This window comes from Castor canadensis, chromosome 3 (assembly GCF_047511655.1).
Source record: "Castor canadensis chromosome 3, mCasCan1.hap1v2, whole genome shotgun sequence".
NCBI lineage: Eukaryota > Metazoa > Chordata > Mammalia > Rodentia > Castoridae > Castor > Castor canadensis.
Genome location: NC_133388.1, coordinates 86899353 through 86919875, shown reverse-complemented (window position 1 = coordinate 86919875; position 20523 = coordinate 86899353). Strand labels below are relative to the sequence as shown.

At 44.5% G+C, this 20523-nt stretch overlaps 1 protein-coding gene across 12 annotated transcripts in view; it reads right to left on the bottom strand.

Moving 5' to 3' along the window:
* Positions 1-603: 603 nt before the first annotated feature.
* Slc7a7 (solute carrier family 7 member 7) overlaps positions 604-20523 on the bottom strand; it is a 38338-nt gene continuing 18418 nt past the window's right edge. For all 12 annotated transcript variants that reach the window (XM_020162841.2, XM_020162840.2, XM_020162848.2 and 9 more), the window contains 8 exons: positions 6663-6788; positions 5682-5826; positions 3513-3636; positions 3159-3262; positions 2821-2917; positions 1930-2079; positions 1296-1479; positions 604-1090 (listed from right to left, as the gene is read on the bottom strand). In XM_020162841.2, the coding sequence (XP_020018430.1) occupies positions 987-1090; positions 1296-1479; positions 1930-2079; positions 2821-2917; positions 3159-3262; positions 3513-3636; positions 5682-5826; positions 6663-6788 (1034 nt within the window). In that variant the 3' untranslated portion in view covers positions 604-986. The remainder of the gene's footprint in view (positions 1091-1295; positions 1480-1929; positions 2080-2820; positions 2918-3158; positions 3263-3512; positions 3637-5681; positions 5827-6662; positions 6789-20523) is intronic.

Here is a 20523-nt window from a genome sequence, read left to right as displayed (position 1 = left end):
TGTAGTTTGAACTCAGGGCCTCACACTTGCTAGGCAGGCACTCTACCATTTGAGCCAGTCTGCCAGTCCCTTTTTGTGTTGGGTATTTCCAGTGTAGGGTCTCACAAACTATTTGCTTGGGCTGGCCTCAAATCATGATCTTTCTGATCTCTGCCTCTCGAGTAAGTAAGGTTACACGCGTGGTAAGCCACCACCACCTGGCTGGAAAGTGTCTTACGTTTAAACCATTTTCATTGTAATCATAGAGCTCTGAATGGTATGTAGCAATCACTTTTTTTGCTTGTGGTGCTGGGGATCAAACCCAAGACCTTTCATATGCTAGGCATGTACTCTGCCATGAAGCTACATCCCCAGCCCAGTAATCAACATTTCTTGACCCAAGATTATCTGCACAATTTCCTTCAAAAAGCAGGTGTGCTCAAATTCTTAGTAATAGAAGATAATGAAGAATGAACATTTTAGTACAGTAGCATAGGTGTTCTCCTGTCTATGTAGAGCTTGGTTTTACCAGCTTTTCAGCAACTGACTTGAGAGGAAAACAATGCTTTTAGTCTTCGTTTTTAGGCTAGTGAGAGCTGTCCAGTAAGCCACTCAAACCTTAGAAACATTATAGCCCTTTTATTGTTGTCTAACACCTGTGACAGTTTCATGTCTCTAAAGGAGACAGGTTTGGAGCATTGTTAGCCCTTGTAAAGGAAACGAGTGGGGCAGGCACATCCAGAGGTGCTGCTGGAACAACCAATCCCAAATGTGACATGCTCCCCACCAAGTCTGCTTTATCGTCCCTTTTACAAAGGCTGAAACAATACATAGCAAAACAAATAAATTAACTTCTCATCTCTAAAAAGTAAGTTCAAAGGTTGAAGCTGCCTACACAGGCTTCTGGACAAGTGCCTCCAAAGAAGTACACTCTCCTTTTCAACTTCCTTGACTCCAGCCAACGAGACAAGTCCCCACTTTCCACATTTCAGGATTCTATGTGATGTTTAGTTAGACTTGGGATCTTGCTGTTTGGGTATCTCTCCATCTTCCAAATCCATTTCTGCAGCAACTGACATACATAGGATCTGGAGGTACTGTGTGGTGGATGCTGTAAAAGAGAAGTTTCAGTTGCAACCAGGAAGAAGTCAGCTGGGCTGAGTTTAAGTGGCACTGAAAGCTGTGATGCAGTTAAGTGACAGGGTTAATAACAGGAAGGGGCCATGGCAAAGGTGACTTGGGAGCCTAGATATGCAGAAAAAGCAAACACCAGGCTCTTAGGTTTAGCTAAACTGATTTGAGGACCCAAGACTTACCCACAATTCTTCGAAGGCAAAGAGGTCGTCTGTGTTCTGGCACTCTGATGATGAGGAAGTAAAAGGGCAAGCCTGAGAGGGCAATGCCAATGCCGATGAGGGAGTTGATGGTATCACTGTACAGTGGAACAGCCACCAGGAAGAGGGTACAGAGGCAGAAGACAATGGGGAAGAAAAGGCTGAGCTAAAGGCACAGAGAAAACACAACTGGGAGTCAGCTCAGGATTCTTAACAGCCAAAATAACCCCACTTCCCATAAAGAGCAGACTGCCTAAGAGCTGAAGGTGTAGCTCACTGGTACAGCACTTGCCCAGCATCAGCACTGAGCTTCATCACAAATACCACGAAGTCCCAGGCAAAGATTTTTCTTGTTTCTGTAGTGTTGGGGATGGAACCCAGGGCTTTGTTCATGCTAAGCAAGGATTCTACCACTAAGCTACATCCCCCGTACCTGTTCTTTTTGAGACAGGGTCTTGCCATGCAGCACAGGCTTCCCTCAGACTCACTGGGATTACAGGTATGTACCACCATAGCCAGCCCAGGCAAAGGTTTCTGAATAAACTCTTACATGATCCTCTCTAGCAGCAGCTCTAGCTGTTCGGGTGGAGCAGAGGTTAGATGGAGGTAAAGTTACCTTAAGGGGACGAGGTCGATCGGGCTCCTTCCAGCGCAGATAAAGCTGACCCACGATAGAAAGGCCCACAAAGAACCAGTAGCTGAAGCTGTAGTAGTTAATAAGCTGGAAGATGTCCTCCACACACAAGTAGATCAGTGCCATCATACCCTGTGAGCACAAGCCCAGGCCAGCGCCTCTCAGTGCCCTTGTTACTTTTCACAAATCCATCCCATCAGTGTCCTTGCCTGCCCTCTTCTGTTCCCACCCCTCTAGCACCCTGTTTCAGTCCTTCATTCCCTCTATTAGAGTTCATAGCCTCTCAACTGGATTTTCATCCATTCTTCAGAGTCAGTCCTCTAACAATTCAAAACTGTCCCTCAAAAGTCTTGCATAGAGAGCTAAACCAAACAACTTTCTATGAAGATTTTTTCAGATAAAGACAATAAACTTACTGAGCAAGCAGCTAAAAAAAAAAAAATCTTGCATAATACCCTCTGGCTCTGGAGGTGTGGCTCAAGCAGCAAAGCACATGCTTTTGTAAGCGCAAAAGCCCGGAGTTCAAACCGGGCTTTTGCCCGGTTAAAAATGTCTTAAATCACCCTTTGCCCCCCCATAGAAGTAATCATTTTTTCTTTTTAAAGACATCAGTCAGTGTCACAGCAATTAATCATCACAATGTATTCCGTGTACTTCATACCCACTCCTTGGAAATTTAAGTTCTCTCTTAGGAACACCGTAGCACATGGCACAGTGACTTGCCCATGGTAGGTGTCCCATCACTCCAGCAATAGTTTTGTTTTGTTTTGTTTCCCTGTCCGAATCCCCTTTATGGTTTTCAGGAAGCTAGAACATCCACACCTACTTAGCGTTTCTCCCACAATCTGGCTTTCAGATTGTGACATCACTCACATTGAAGAGCAGAGAAGGCACTGGCGTGAAACGTTCCACGTGAATCATGCAGATGGCATCAGGGAGATGGCCTTCTCTTGAGCCCACAAAGAAAAGCCTGTTTAGGTAAGATATGAGAGGCTGAGAAAATTGTGGGGCATGGGAGCAGCCTGGTTCCCCTGCCACACTGCCCTCCCTCTGGAGGTACAGTATTGAGATTAGTGGAAACTAGAGGCTCTGATGGGAACAAGTAGGAGGAAATTGGGGAACACAGGTGATTAAAGTCTGGGTCCTGTAAATTCCACTTTGCCATCTCTCTTCATAATATCCACCCTGCTAGCAAAAGATGCCACACCTACCTAGAAGCAGCCACAATGGAGGCATTGAGGCCACCAAAGCAAGACAGTGCAACTGCCAGTGGAATTGTCCAGTTGAATATTCCAAAAATCTGGTCTGCAAAAGTCTAAGAAAAAGGAAGAAGTAATTAGCAGAACCTAAAGGGGATTGAGGGTATGAATAAGTATACCCCCAGATTCCCCCTACCAACAATCCAGCTCTTCTTTCATAATGGGGTAACAGCACCTTCTGGCAAGTCCTGTATTCTAAATGTGCTCCTCTCAAGGCTGTCTGCTCCCTTTCCAGAACTGGAAAGAGTCAGGACCTACCCAGAAGCCCATGACACCACTCAGCCTCCTCTAGTGAAAATGCTTTACCACAGCTACAGCATCACTGGCCAAGATGTCCTTCATATCTAGCACGCTGTAATAGGCCACATTGGTCAAGATGTAGATGATGGTGACAATGGGCATGGAAATACCAATGGAGAGGGGCAGATTCCTAAGCCAAACAGAAAAAGGGACACATTAGTTTCACAGGTGCATCCCTACCTCTCTCTGATCCTTACATACACTCTCCCTGCCACACCATGCTTTCTAAGGATGGAGACCCCTGCTACATCTCCCCAGTTCCTTTGCCTTTGACATTGCATAGGATATTGTCTGAAGCTCTGAGCTTTTAAGAACCAACAAGCATAAAGAGAAAGGAACATCCCATGAATAGAAAGAGCTGTGAAAAGAAAAAAAGAGGGTTGACTAAAAACTATGATGTTAAAGTATGATAACAGATGGGAGTGGTTTTGGTTTTACAACAAAGGTCCCTCTCAGCGTTAGGATTCCTCTCCAAGAGAAACACATTGGAAATTTTGTCTTATGGCTGAGAAATATAAGAAAAATTATGGGGGCAAATTGTGAAATCTTAACATCTTCAGAGAATAAGACAAGCCTTCAGTAGGAAGAGCACTGTGTGTGTGTGAATAAGCAACCTGGGAGATAAGTCCACCTACCCCTTCCATCAGTTTAAGAACATCAAGTGTCATCCTAACTAGTGGCCAAGAGGAAGCCACAAAGACTTCCCAAGGTCCCCCCCACCCCAAAAAAGCCATGATCTTTATAAACATCCTGGACATTCATCAAGCCTGGCAAAATAATCAGAGGGACAGATCCTCCTGAGTCATTCCACTCCTGTCCAGTAGGTGGAAGTACCATCCAGACCTCAATCTGCTGCTTACATCCCCACTCCCATGGTTCTAACACTAGCTGTGTACCCAGAGTGCTTTGCTTCTCAGAGCCAAAAGGAGTTTATTGGTACGAGATTCTTATTCCTTTGTTGAAAATTTGCAGAAAGTCTCCTTCCTAGCAAATGATATAATTCCCAGAATCATAATATTTTAGAGCCAGGAAAGACTTAAGATCGTATAATTCAACACCATATATTTCAGATAAAGTAGTGGGCAATGAAAACAGGGCACCTCTCTCAAGGTCATCCAAGAAATCAGGCCCCATGACTCCCAGCCCATGACTTTACAAGACTATAAGGCAATTTAAAGTAACACTGGTGAGATGATAATTATCAAAAGACTAAAAGGATACCACACTGTCAATATGAATTAAGAGAAACAAGGAACCAGAAGGGACATGTAGGAAAGTTCCTAGAAGTCTATGACCTAAACTAAACTATGGAAATTGTTTTAAGAAAGGGGGGAGTAAGACAGAATGATGGAGGTGGCAAATCTAATTAAGACACATTGTAGCCACACGCTGGTGGCTCATGCCTATAGTCCTGGCTACTCAGGAGGCAGAGATCAGGAGGATCATGGTTCGAAGCCAGCCCAGGCAAAGTTTGCAAGACCTTTTCTCAAAAAAACTCATCACAAAAATGGACTGGTGGAGTGGCTCAAGGTGTAGGCCTTGAGCTCAAACCCCAGTACTGCAAAAAAAAATTGTAAGCACATATGTAAATGCCAAAATGAAACCCCCTTGTATAACTAATATAAGCTAATAAAAATTTAACTATAAAGGGATAGGATAGATATTGTTTTGCTTTGAGAGAGGGTCTCACTATGTTGTCCAGGCTAGTTACAAATTCCTTGAGTTCAGCAATCCTCCTGCCTCAGCCTCCTGAGCAGCATAGCCATCACACCTTACAAGGAAAATCTATTTTAAAAGAATACACAAGCACATAGTACAGCCTGCTTCAGTTAATGCAGAAGTGAATGAATAAATGAAAAAAGCCTTTTAAAAGAACTTACAAAGCCTATCCAATAAAGTTTATATTTTAACTCAGGAGACTGTGAACAGTTAAATCTCTGGGCCTTAGGCTTGCTATCTATTAAAACAGGGCTAATGGGGAAGGGGAGGGGGAGCAAACAATGTGTACACATGTGAGTAAATGTGAAAATGATAAAATTTAAAAAAAAACAAGGCTAATGAAATTAATCTCATAGGCAGCACAGCATGCTGTCTGGCACATAACAGGAGCTCAAAAAATGATTTATTCCATAGCAGTGAATCACTGTTATGAGAAGTTGGCCGTGAGGTACCTACCTCTCAGGATTCTTGATCTCTTCAGTGACATAGTTGAGGGTGTCCCAGCCAGAGTAGGAGAACAGAGCTGAGTACAGTGACAGGGCAATGTCACCCATTGCAAATGATGAACCCTCAAAGGAATTCTCAAAGTTAGTTGTGACTCCTAGAACCCAAGAACAGTGGATTCTGTTAGTGGCCCACTCCCCCAACTTTGAGATGATCCAATAAAGAAGTGGAAGAGGACCAGAAGTGTGGCTCAAGCAGTAGAGCACTTGCTCTGCAAGCACAAAGCACTGAGTTCAAACCCCAGTCCCACCAAAAAAAAAAAAAAAAAAAGAAGTGGAAGAATGTGGTCATAAAGCAGGTGATGGGTCATCTACAGAGATGGGAATGGCGTGGATGGGATCTTGACAGGAAGAACTTATGGCTTTCCAAGATAAGAAACCACCTCAGAGCAGGACTAGAGAACAGGAGTGGTGTTCTGTCCCACTCTGTAAGCTGCCTGATTCCTGCCCCCATCTGACGCTAGACAGGGCTGACTTGGGGTAGCAGAAGGGCAGGGCTCAGCATGCCCAGGCCAGTGGAGTAGCTGTGGGACAGGCCTCACATCTGGAGACTAGAGAGGAGTGAGTACATGGAGTTCATCGCTGGCCTTACCCACGTCCTAGGGCAGGCAGGTCAGAGCAATAATACTACAGTCAGCAATCTGTAAAAGTCAACTCCTAGAACATGGCTGTCAGCCTCCTCTGGGAGGCAACATGTCAAAGGACAGGCCTGGTGGTCAGTGTGCCTGGGTACAAGTTTCAGCTTCCCTACACTAGGAACTTGAGTAAAATACTTAATCCTGCAGCCTGTTTCCTCACCTGTAAAAAGGGAATAATAACAGTACCTATCAAATAAGATTACTGGGAGACCTACATGGGATAATGCACGAAGCATACTTAGGAGCGTAGCCCACAGAAGGCGCTCAACACGTTCGTCGTCGCTATTACTTCTTACCCTGGCCAAGCCTAACAATGCCTGCAATGATGACCGCGATCAACGCCAATACTTTGGCATAGGTGAAGATATCTTGTACCATGGTTCCCCACTTCACATAGGCACAGTTAATGAAAGTTAAGAGACCTGAAAGAAAAATAATACTGATTCGTGACTGACCCTTCCCACCCAGAAGGCCTTTGACTCCCAAGCAATTTTTCCAGTACCATCCATCAAGATGGTCCCTTCAAAGTCTATATGGTTTCTGCCCTGATCTGCCTAGAAAAGCCCTACCCCAGAATATCTTCACCATTCTCATTCAAAGGGTATTTTCTGTGCACAACATCACCACATTCTGCCACTCCAGCACATTATGTAGGAGACACAAAACAAAGTGATGTAATTTGCTTACAAAAAAAAGTGCACCCACAATGGGTGCAGAGGCTCAACCCTGTTAACCCTAGATACTTGGGAGGCAAAGATCAAGGTTCAAGGCCAGCCCGGGCAAATAGTTTGCAAGACCCGATCTCAACCAATGGCTGGCTGGATGCTTGCCTATCATCCCAGCTACACAGGGAAACACAAATAGGGCAAGACCCTATCTCAAAAATAACCAATGCATGGGCTGGAGGCATGGTTAAAGTGGTAGAGCACCTGCCTAGCAAGCACAAACTCCTGAGTTCAATGTCCAGTACTGAAAAAAATGCACCCAAATTCCCAATTATAGCAGCGGGAGGAACTGGTCACTGTAGGGGATTAGTAATGTGCTCTGGCTTGTGGCTCTTTAAAATCATCTCTTTTCCTCCACACAGGCTCTAGGACCCGGAACGCTGACTCCACAGTAGTACTGTTAGCCTTGAGGAGTCCTGTTGTGATTTACCCAATGTCTGGGCTACAGGTCAGGACATGTGGCCAAGGAATGGGATGGAGGCCAGACTTCCTCCCTACTGCCTGCCAGCTCAGCTGCTTGGTTTGTGCTTGGAAGGTTTCTTGCTGCTAAGAGCAATTCCTAAAGAATAAGAGCGGGGCATTTTTCCTGACTGGACAATGCAGAAGTAACGTGAACACCCTCACATCCTTCTACCTCCCTCCACCTGGAAGAGCTCCATTGAGGCACATAGCTCGTCCTTCGAGCCAGAGTTCTTGACAAGGCCTCAAGTTCCCTTGCAAAGTGTTATGTCTATATGTTTATACGCATTTTTCTAACTAAAGAGTTCATATCTTTCATCAAAATCTCAGTAAGGGGCACACCTGTAATCCCAGCTACTCAGGAGGCACAGACCTGGAGGATCACAGTTCGGAGGCTACTAAGACAAAAAGTTAGCAAGACTCCATCTCAACAAATAAGCTGGGCATGATGGGTACACATCTGCCATCCCAGCTATGCAAGAGGCATAGCAAGAGAATCACAGTAAGAGGTCAACCCTGGGCAAAAACATGAGACCCTATCTGAAAAATAATTAAAGAAAAAAAAAAAGCTGGGGGTGTGGCTCAAGTGATAAAAGTGCCTGCCTAGTAAATATCAGGCCGAGTTTAAACCTCACTACCACAAAAAAAAAAAAAAAGTTTCAGAGACGGGGCTACAATGTAGCTCTGGGAAGATCACATGCTTACCATGCATGAGGCCCTGGGTTCAAGCCCTAGTGCCAAAATTTAATAATCATGCTATGAGCCCCAGGATTTGGCAGGGGGAAAACAAGTCGAAAGAAACAATTCTGAAGTTCATCAGAATGTTCCCTGGACCCCTTGCAAGCCTTCTAGGCATCGAGACAGTCACATACACATCTGCCTCCTGGTGGCACAGTGAATCACTTCATGGCTCCCTCCTTCCCAGCTCAGCAACTAGAACACTAATGAGCACTTAACTGGTTCAGGCACAGTGTTTCATGACTAGAATCTCAGCTACTCACAGGTGGAGATAGGGAGGACTGCAGCCCAAGGGTAGCCCAGGAAAAAGTTAACAAGACCCCCATCAAACAACAAGCCAGGTGTGGTAGTGCGCTCCTGTAGTCCCAGCCACACTGAAGGCATAGGTAGGATGGGGGCTGAGACAAGAACACAAGAGCCTATCTGAAAAATAACTAAAAGCAAAAGGGAGAGGGCATGGCTTAAGTGGTAGAGCACTTGCCTAGCAATCGGGAGGCTTTGAGGTCAAATCCATACCACCACCAACAACAAAGTGTTTAACCGGAAAGCCCTTCTTTCAAGGGCTCCAAGGGCAAGGTTAGCATCACCCTGCCAGCTTCAGATCACCAACAGTCAAAAGCTACTCCGTCTCTGAGCTCTCCTGAGAGTATATGGCCATCTGTGTCCCCAGTCCTTGTGTCCTTGCTTCCTGGTCTCATACATTCTGCCCCAGAGGTCAAAAGCAAGAAATACCGGGCTCTAGGAACAGCTGTCGCATCTTCTCCTACCCTTCCTCTGCCCCACCCACTGCTTTTCTGCTCTTCCAGAGAACTGTCCTATTTAAACACTTGCCTTTCTGCCTAATGAACATGACAATAAACAGCCAAACCTTATCACAAGGCTGGGCAAAAATGCAGCCATTGCTCCAGGCCGCCCAGAGCTGAGTTAATAATTAAAGACACCAGTACACTGTCTCCACCACAGGGATCCCACAACAGGACCAAAGTGCCTGGATCTTGCCCTCAACCAAACTGTCAGATCTGTTGATCTTCCCCAGCAGGTCATCCACCCCTTACTGCCTGGACCTCCACCAACCATGATGCACCAGCCCTCACACCCCTTCTCCCCATCCTGCAACCTCCACTCCTCACCTGACTTATGATAACACAAGCCAAGTTTGCCACAGCAAACGCCACGACCGACTGAGGCTGACATGTGCACCAGTGCACTGCTCCAATATAGAATCTGCATGGCCTGCGGGGTAACAGTTCTAGTGCACAGTCCAAGTCTGAGCTGTGTGCCACAAGCCTCTCTTCTCAGCTCTGTCCAACGATGTGGGAAAGAAAAGTAGTGACAACCAACCAAGTCACCACCCTTACGACTGCAATTCCCGAATAAGAATGCATGGACTGTTTGTATTTTAATCCCTACTGCTTCTCTACTTCCATATCCATCCAACTGCATCCCTTCTCTTACCTCCAGTTCCTCCCACACACACACACACTCCACACTTTACTTCCCAGCCACAAACCCACCATCTTGCCCTGTGCTCTCAGGTGCAGTTTGCACCCTACAAAACTGCACCCTACAGAAAGAAACCAGGGAGCAGAGGAACTGCTTGAAGAGAGCTAGCCCTGACCTTCCCCAGAGCCCTGCTTCCTCCAGGGCCTCCTGGTCCTGGAAGCAGGAAATGGGTACAGCAAGCAGCAGTGCTGACTAGGCTTTGTCCCCACCCGCACTGGATACAGCTGACCAGAGTCCCCAGAGCTCAGCCAAGTGCTTCACTCTTAAAGTGTAGCCCAACCTCCTGCTTCAGTCAGGGACAGGAGGGGATTGTGGGGTTAGCAGAATGTGGAGACCACTGCAAGTTAACCTCAAAAACAGACATGCCCCACCATTCTACCTGTAGGGGCAATTCAATCCCCACCCAACGCTGGGCCTAAAATGAACTCTAACCTTTGACCCACGTTTAGCTCCATTCTTGCTTTAACCCCAAGGGGGAAGAAGCTGCAAAGACGAAGATGTGACTCCTATCACGTCCTGTAAAGAGATACTCCTGAATGGATCCTCAAACCCAGCCTACACAGGGTACCCTGGAGTAGGAGGCCCAGAAATTACCAGACCAGGATGATCCAGAAGGGTCCAATGCTTGCAGGCCCAGTCTGGATCGTGGCCCAGGTTTAGTTTAGAGACTCAAACCAAACAGTCCCTGAAAAAAACATTAAAGCCACAATCCTCCCGGCACCATTCACATTAAATACACAACAATGAAACACACAAAATTTAGACTGATGTTCAATCCGTTTTTTGCTTCAGATTCACAGGGACTATAAAACCACAGTACTTTATTAAACAACTCATTCCATCTTTTTAAGGAGATCTATAGCTCTTCCTTCCACTGAGCCCAAACTTCTACCCAGTAGTCCTGGACTCCTCTTGGAGCTGCACAAAATCAAGTAAACCCTCTTCCACACAACAGCTCTTATGATCATTAAAAGTTAATATTCTGTCTGCCTTGAATCTTGCCTCCTTTAAGATGAAAACTATTTCTACAATTCTTCTGTAGCAAATATAGCTTCCAGACCACTCACCATCCCAGAATTCGCCACTGCATTTTCTTCACCCTGTCAGGGTCTCCCTGGAAATGTGAGACCCCACACAAAAAAACTCCAGACATTGTCTAGACTGTGTAGTCTCGATCCAAGCTCATTAACTACAACTCTCTTCCCACCTCAAACTTATGGATACCTGCAAATTTTTTTTTTTTTAAGAGAGGGTCTCACTCTGTAGTCCAGCCTAGTCTTAAACTCTCAATTCTCCTGCCTTAGCCTGCAGAGTGTGAGGATTACAGGCATGCACCGCCATACCCAGCTCCTAATACCAATTTCTTGATGTGGATGCTGGTGACACACGTGTGCTTACTTTGAGAAAATTCACTCAGCCATACACATGTGACTTGCGCATCAGTTCTTATTACACTTGAAAAAAATGAAAATGGAACCGCAGAATGAGGTTAGCTTAGCACGGCCCGTTCTCAGTGTACTCACGCAGGCTGCGGGTGATCTCCCTTCCTTCTGCTCATGCTTTACTAATCAGGCTTAGCCAACAACCTGGTAAGGTAAGAATCAGTCCCAACTTTTCAGTCTAGAGTGTTCAGACTAGCAGAGGGGCTCAAGTGGTAGAGCACCTGCCTAGCAAGCATGAGGTCCTGAGTTAAAACCCAAGTGCTACCAAAAAAAAAAAAAAAAAAAGTGTTCAGAAACCACTTTTTTCAGGAAACTAGGTTATTACTTGTGGTAGGCAAAATAAAACAAATGCCCACCCCTAGTCCCTAGAACCTGTGAACCACATCGTATTTCAGGGCAAGAGAGAATGAAGGCTGCAGGCAGAATTAAGGCTGCTAGTCACCTGACCTTAAAATAGGGAGGCCCATAAAGGAAATGCAAATTAAAACCACACTAAGATTCTACCTCACCCCTGTTAGAATAGCCATTATTAGCAACACCACAACAGGCGAGAATGGGGGTGGGGGTGGGGGAACCCTCTTACATTGTTGGTGGGAATGTAAACTAGTACAACCACTCTGGAAAAAAATTTGGAGGCTTCTTAAAAAGCTAGACATTGATCTACCATTTGATCCAGCAATACCACTCTTGGGGATATACCCAAAAGACTGTGACACAGGTTACTCCAGAGGCACCTGCACACCCATGTTTATTGCAGCACTATTCACAATAACCAAGTTATGGAAACAGCCAAGATGCCCACTACTGACGAATGGATTAAGAAAATGTGGTATCTATACACAATGGAATTTTATGCAGCCATGAAGAAGAACAAAATGTTATCATTCACTGGTAAATGGATGGAATTGGAGAACATCATTCTGAGTAAGGTTAGCCTGGCCCAAAAGACCAAAAATCATATGTTCTCCCTCATATGTGGACATTAGATCAAGGGCAAACACAACAAGGGGATTGGACTTTGATCACATGATAAACGAGAGCATACAAGGGAGGGGTGAGGATAGGTAAGACACCTAAAAAACTAGATAGCACTTGTTGCCCTCAATGCAGAGAAACTAAAGCAGATACTTTAAAGCGACAGAGGCCAATAGGAGAAGGGGACCAGGAACTAGAGAAAAGGTTAGTTCGAGAAAAATTAACCTAGAAGGTAACACACATGCACAGGAAAGCAATGCAAGTCAACTCCCTGTATAGCTCTCCTTATCTCAACTAGCAAAAACCCTTGTTCCTTCCTATTATTGCTTATACTCTCTCTTCAACAAAATTAGAGATAAGGGCAAAATAGTTTCTGCCTGGTAGCCAGGGTGTGGGTGGGAGAGAGAGAAGGTGGAGGGAAAGGGAGGGGGCGGGGGGAAGGGGTGAGAAATGACCCAAATATTACATGCACATATAAATAAAAGAAAAAAATTCGAGGAAAATTTAAAATAAAATTTATGCCTAAAATTTAGAATAAACCTTAAAGGAAACCCAGCATTTCTTCTGGGAGGGCAGTGATGGCAATTACTCACATTGGTGTTTGAACCCCAGAAGTTCATTTCAGTAATTCCTCTACTTTTGGATATGTTTGAACTTTCCCATAACAAGCTTTTTCAAATCTATAAAGGTACCACTTCTAACTGAATGAAACCAATTTTAGCAAAGATGCTAAAGGAGTTGAGGCTTCTGTCATTATTGTATTTTTCCTTTTGTACAAATCTGATCTTTATTAGGAAGGCAGAGCATTTCTTTCTTCTTTTGATCTGATGATAGCACAATATGCCCACAATGGCATCGCTTCTGTTTCTTACTCCTGTTGTGCCATCCTGTTCCCCTCACCACATTTCCTCTCTCTGGATGGAGATTTATTTTCATGCACTATTAGAATGAGAGACTTGAGGAAAATGTCCTAAATGGAACAGAGGGGCCCTCCAACAGCACCATGTAATAATTCTCCCCAAGGTGAGCAGATAGGATTATCACAGGCTGGAATCTTTGTGCTCCTTTTAAGATATGCGCCACATCTCTGTAGTGACAGAGGAAAGATTTCTCCTGTTTAGGTTTAAGAAATCTACCTGTAGGCAGAGAACCGGAAGTAGTATATTTGTTGGGAAATAAAGACAGGAGAAGTAAAATCCTTTACTAGGTCTCAGTATCTTGGTGTACTGAAATTTCCCTCATACTGCAATCAAAAGAATCCAAATGTGACCTTGGCAGAATGGGAAGACATCCCTTATTATAGGAGATCTCAGACAAGTCCGTATCTCTTGGATATACTACATCCCAGCTCTCCTAGCAAATCCATCACTTTTTGAACAAAGTATCATTCTAATCAAGTATCACTGATAGCTATGAAATTGTCTCCTTTCAGTAAAAGGTCCAATATGTTTGCCAACCCTATTGCAATGTTTGTAGATATATGTCTAAAGCATTATGACCAACAGCGCTACCATCACTCTTCTTGCTTGTAACACCTGATAGATAACCTCTAAAATACTCAGATTTTTCCTTTTTTCTTGGAATTTTTCTCCTTGCCTCTAAACTTTCGGTTTAAAGCCTTATGATTGGTTGGCTGGTTTCTTGCAGTGCAAGCTCTAATTTTGTGAAGGGTTTTTCAAGCTAGGTTCTCACAAACTATTTGCCTGGGCTGGCTTCGAACTGCAGTCCTCCTGATCTCTGCCTCCTGAGTATCTAGGATTACAGGCGTGAGCCACCAGTGCCCGGCTTTGTTCTTCATTCTTTACTCTTTAACATACACAGCCTTCAACAGACAGACAAAAATTCCACCCGATGCTAGCTGCTGGTGGCTCATGCCTGTAATCCTAGCTAGTTAGGAGACAGAGATCAGGAGGATCATGGTTCAAAGCCAGCCCAGGTAAACAGTTTGCAAAACCCTACCTCAAAAAAACCCATCACAAAAAATGGACTGGTGGAGTAGCTCAAGGTATAGGCCCTAAATTCAAAACCCAGTACCACAAAAAAAAAAAAGTTCCACCTGAGATTCAATTTGCTGTTTGCTATCTTGAACTTCAGCATCAACTGACATATCTCAGATGTCTTCTGACAAGTGACATCATTCATCTCACAACAATCCATAGGCTTAATTGGCATGAACAAGCTCTTGGTTACATGTTGTTGAGAAAAACTGTACATCTCTACAGTAGGCTGGGTCTGTGTACACTTGAGAGGCACACTGTTCAGACAGCGGCCAAGCCCTTTATCTGGTATGCTCAGGTCTCCAGAAGAATCTACCACTGCTGTTTTCTCAAAAGGTCCAGATGAAATCTCTCTGAAAAGCCTCCGACCTGTTGCCTAAGCCCAGATAACCCAAGTTTCTTCTTCCTCCTGTTCTCTGCTGTATCCCATTGGTTTTTTTCTAATGCTGGTCTGGAATACTATCTATACCTTGAGGCCTCTTTTCTTTTGCCCCTTGATTCATCGCTGTATTATTTCTTCCACCCCTCTTAGGTGCTGTTCTTATTGATAGCAGATGGCCCTCAAACTAATTTTCTGTTCAGTTATAGAACCATTTAATTTACTCAAGCATCATGGCTGACAGCCTCTGGTAAGAAGACACACCAAGCACAAATCCTATGGCTCACTGGATCAGACCCCTCCCACGGTCCTTCCTGGAACTCAGTCAGCACTTCAGTCCCTGTGGCTCTGACCTCTCCAAGGGAGCAAGCAGACAGTTTTCACTAGGAGGCTCTCATGCTAGCTCCCTTCTCAAAGCCAGCTAGTTCCTTGTGAATCAGATCCTTATTTTTCACTCAGCTTGTGGTTCAGTTCAGGTTCTGAGTGGACATCAGCATCACTTGCAGCACCGAGGCTCCCCAAAAGTTCTGATTCAGGAAGTCTGAGATAGGGTTCTAAGACAGGGTCTAATGAGCTGCCTCCTTTGGGCACCTTATCTGAGTAATCACCCAATGAGATGATCACATACGGAACAATTTGATAAGAACAAACCTATACCCTTTACTTAACTCAGAGCTCTTCCATCCTGGCTGCACACTGGCGTCACTGGATAAGTTTTAACACAGTCCAGTGCTCAGGGTCCAACAGAGCAATGGAGGTGGAGCCTAGGCATCAGAATGTCATTAAAGCTCCCCCAGGTGATTCTGAAGCATGGTAACAATTGAAAACTGCTCTTCCCACTTCCCATGACACAAAACCCCGTCAGTTCTCCTCAGCAGCAAGTTCTTCTGTTTCTTCAATTCTCATTTTCCAAGCCAGTTCCCATTCTTCTCCCAGTATTTCAGGGTCTTGGGAAGCTCACTCTTGGTCTCTTCTTTCCTCTGTTTTCTTTCTCTTGGTCATCAGAAGCAGCTCAGGGGGAAAGCATAGAGGAGGTTGGGGAAGGATCTGGTGACTGTAGGTCCTAACCCTGACTGTACATTGGCATCACCTAAGCAGCTTAAAAACAAGACCCCCCAGAACACTCATCACCCCACTCCCTGACTGAATGCACCTGAGATACTGGGAGAAGAATGGGAACCGGCTTGGAAAATGAGAATTGAAGAAACAGAAAAACTTGCTGCTGAGGAGAACTGATGGGGTTTTGTGTCATGGGAAGTGGGAAGAGCAGTTTTCAATTGTTACCATGCTTCAGAATCACCTGGGGGAGCTTTAATGACATTCTGATGCCTAGGCTCCACCTCCATTGCTCTGTTGGCCCCTGAGCACTGGACTGTGTTAAAGCTTATCCCACGTTCACTATGACCCCATGCTAGAAAGAACTCAAGGCTCCAGTGCTACCCTATTTATTAAGGTGATTATGGTGCATGACCTCACCTCCGACGTGACTCCAAGATGGCCCTTGGGAAGACCCTTCCAAGGGGAGCACCTAACTTTCAAGTAGAAGGTTCAAAGGGCAGAAGCCAGTTAGAGGCCCTGCGGCTAGCTGTTCCACTTCATTAGTCATAAGTCAGTCATTCCCGCCAGGAAAAGTTGCATGAGGACACGTGACCAAAGTGCTCAGACAGACACGGAATTCTGAAGTCCTTAACAAGTCTGCTCTAGCAGACTCAGATGCACTTTCTGCCCAGTTTCCACAGCAACCCTCAGCCCTCCACCACCATTCTAAGAGTCAAAAGCATGAAATGTCCCTTCTCAGTCAAGCTGAATCTGGAACCATATCTGTGTATTTATTCAGCCAACATTTATTAAAGAGCCTACTAATACATACAATTCACTAGGGACGCAAAGACTCTTTCCCTGCTCCCTAAACAACAGTGCCCTCTATTCACAGGGAGCCTTGACTGCCGGCTGATGGGTACAAGAAGCAATCTGAAGACTCAGAGGTAAAATGTCCTGCTTACAAAAATAAATAAATAAAAATAACCAGTCACAGTATGGGCAAAGTAGGCAAGGCAAGAATAGAAATGCCCAGCTAAGGTAACAGTGGGCTAAACACCTTGGTTCTGAAGAACAGAGAGCCAGGCAAAGTTGGACTTTCTGTATATCCATCCTGCTTCTAACATAAGAAAAGTTCTACCCCTCTTGCAAAACAAGAAGGAAAATTTCAGCCTTCCTTTCTGATCTCTGAGCTATTGTAAAATTAAAACTGCTTAGACAGAAAGTTTTCAGAAAGAAAAAGGATGTGACAGGGTGAATTTGATCAAAGAATATTATTTGCATGTATATATATATGTATGTGTGTGCGTGTGTGTGTATCCTCTAACCCAGCACAGAATAGGTTTTATAATCTTATCTTACAACTGAGAAAACTAAGGTCATTGGGTCAAAGCCTACATCCATGTCACCACACCACCAGCACATATCTCCCTAGTCGTGAGACTCAGCATGGGATCATCTATTCCTGTGGTGATGGAGCCTACTCCTGAAGGGAGTTGGAGCAATCCACAAAGAGCTCTGAGAAGCCAGAGTAACCAGCCTCAGGAGGGGCACACCCCTCTGGTAGGGAAAAGCCACCATTTCTAGCACCTTGCACTGGACAGCACAGGGAGGTTCCTTCAAAACTCAGAATTGACTCACCACTCATTCATTAATTTGTTCATTTAACAGGCACCCACTGGGTATCCTCTATGTTTCACACCCTGTGCAGTCTCTGAGATTAAGACCTAGACCCCAGCCTTCATGGAAAAATGAACCTGGACAACGACAAGAACTGGATGCTATGAAAGTCCCCAACAAGAAACCCACCCAGTCTGGGGGAGTAAAGAGGGTATGGTGGGCACCAGGACCACTGTTACCTGGTCTGCAGGTACAGAGGCCAATGCTGGGTTGAGGGAAGGGGGAAAGTATTCCTGATTGACATGATTATCCTGACAGTGAAATCAGCAGCAAGTGAAGTCACCCACTCGTGCAAAAAACTTATATAAGCAATAATCAGCAAATGATTTCAAGGTCCATTAGCAATTCTAGACTAATTCAACACTTCTACAGGGAGAAAATGCCTGCCAATGGACAACAAAAAGCAGAATGTTTGCACTCTTGAAATTATCTCTATCTGAACAGAAAAAGATGAAAATATGGTAGAGATGTAGATCATGCCTCTATGAAGTAAGAAGCCCATTCTAAAGAAGGTGGAAACTGAGGATAATACATGTAACCTAGTATTAAACCCAGTCCTGCCTGTCTGGGATTCTACACTCTTAACTACCATATGCTACTGCTCCCCCAAAGAGATGAGAGGATCCCCTACACTGTTCAAGGAAGATAAATGCCAACTTAGGGCACCCAACCATTCCATCCACAGAGAAGGTCTTATCTCACCCCAACTTTTCTAGATGAAAAGCCCCAAACTAACCTAAGGCAAGCTTAACCCTTCCCTGTAAAATCCTTCAACCTGGTCTCTCCCACTAACACCAACTCTGCTTGCTTTCATAGTCAATTTTGGTTCTTTCCTTTTTTGCAGGGTTAGGCAAGTGCCTTATCACATTGTTACTCTCTCAGCCCCCAGAGTCAATCTTCTAGAAAGCATATCTCTATTCCTGCCACTCCCTAGTCTCCACAATGGAATCTGATGTCCCTTCCCTCTTTTTCCTCCATCCCAAACCTTTCCTTGATCTCCTGATTGGAATCTGTCAATTCCAAATGCCATTCCACTCCTTATCTTGCTTAACAGTTCTTTTAGAAAGGCTACTTTTGAGTGTAAACATACCACCTGGGGCACACTGCCCTTCCTCTGTGCTCCTCTTCCCCATAGCTTATCATACTGCATTAGAATGGTTTACATACTTATCTCTCCCGCCCACCGTGATCTGTGTAAGGACAGAGATTATATATCCACCATTCTTATGGCCCCCGGGTCTAGCACAGAAATAGGCACATAGTAGACACTAATGAATTTTGCTAGAAAAACAAATGATACTTCTAAATCCAATTTACCCTCACTGCCTTGAAATTTCATTGCCTTAGGAGAAAGCCCACATGGAAAGTCACCAGCAACCACCCTGTTGATAAATCCAATCAAACTATACTCAATTCTTATCCAGCTTGATCTCTTAGCAGATGAGACACTGCTGTATTCATTCCTTCTCAGATCACTCTCTTCCACCCACTATCTCCCAATTCTCCCTGCCCCCCACAGGGGTTCCTTCTTCACCTTTTGGCAGCATATCTATCCCTCAAATGTTGGAGTTCTTAGAATTCTGGTCTACACTCCTTTGTCCTTCCTTTCTAACAACCTGTCCCAAGGTCTTCACACTTACTTTCATAGTTTCAGTACTAACTGAAACAGTTAGTATATGATGAGTCCCAAAAGTATATTACCAGCCAACTATCATGACTCCAGAAAGATATGAATATCCAACCACCATCTAGACATCACCAGGCACATCGAACTCAACATATCCAAAATGATTCCATCAATTTCTCTAAATCCTACTCCTCCTCCTGCACTCCTTATATAAGTAATCAGCAGCATCATCCACTTTACCCAAACTAGAGACCTGGTTATCTATTACCAACAACTTCAGCCAATACCTAATCAATGTACAATCTTTTTTTTTTTTTTTAATGGGTCTGGGGTTTGAACTCAGGGCCTTATAGAGATAGGCTCTCTTAAACTGTTTGCCCGGGCTGGCTTCGAACGACAACCTCCTGATCTCTGCCTCCTGAGTCCCTAGGATTACAGGTGTGCACAATCTTAACTAGCACCCTTCTCCCCAAAACATGACTCTAGCCCAAGCCACCACCATCCTTCATCAGGATCAGCTTCCTAACCAGTCACTCTGTTTTCAGCCCTGCATAAAAGAAGAATAATCTTTTTAAAAATCACAAATTCTAAGTTGCAAATATCACTCAAGACTTAAAAGCATTAAGGAGGTTTTCCATTGCCTTCAGAGAAAAGCCACCAAATTCCTTAACACTGTTTGTGTGACAGATTGTATTTCCCAAAAATATCTCAACAAAATTTCCTACCCCACATGCATTTCTTATAATGTGACTTTGACACTCTAACCTAGTAGGAGACAGGATCTGTACCCTTCCTCTTAAAACTGGGTGGTCTTCTGTGAATGTTTCTACTTAGAGAGAACATGACAAGACTGACATCAGTTATTTGATTTTCAGAGGCTAAGTTGGAGAAGGTGGTACAGCTTCCACTTTGGTTGCAGAATATTCATCTTTGTGTGGTACTCATCACCACTCAGCATTAATTAGTTGTGTATTGTCTGTCTTTTCATCTAGAATGCAAATATTATGAGAGTAAGAACTTTGTTCTAGCCAGACACTGGTGGCTCATGTCTGTAATCCTAGCTACTTTGGAGGCTGAGACAGGGAAGATCTCAGCTCCAGGCCATCAAGGACAAGTAGTTCTGAGACCCCCATCTCCAAAATAACCAGAGCCAAATGGACTGGAGGTGTGGCTCAACTGATAGAGTGCCTGCTTTCCAAATGTGAAACCCTGAGTTCAAACCCCAGTCCCACCAAAACAAAAAAAAAGAACTTTCTTTTGCTCACTGCTGAATCTCTGGAATCTAGATCTGTGCCTGGCTTTGGCATGCTGGATAAATCTGTTTTGCCAAAAGAGAAAAACAAAATGTGGACTGGGATGTGGGTACAGTGTGGGTAGAGCATGAGGCCCTGAGTTCAATCCCCAGTACTGTGAGGATAACAGAATGAGGGGTTTTGTTTGTTTGCTGTTTTCTGGATTTGTTTTTTTTATTTGGTTTGGAGCTGGGGATTAAACCTGGGGCCTTGCACATGCTAAGAACATGCTCTAACACTGAGCTCCACTCCTAGCCCCTAAGAGATTGGCCTTATTTTTCTTTTCTTTCTTTCTTTCTTTA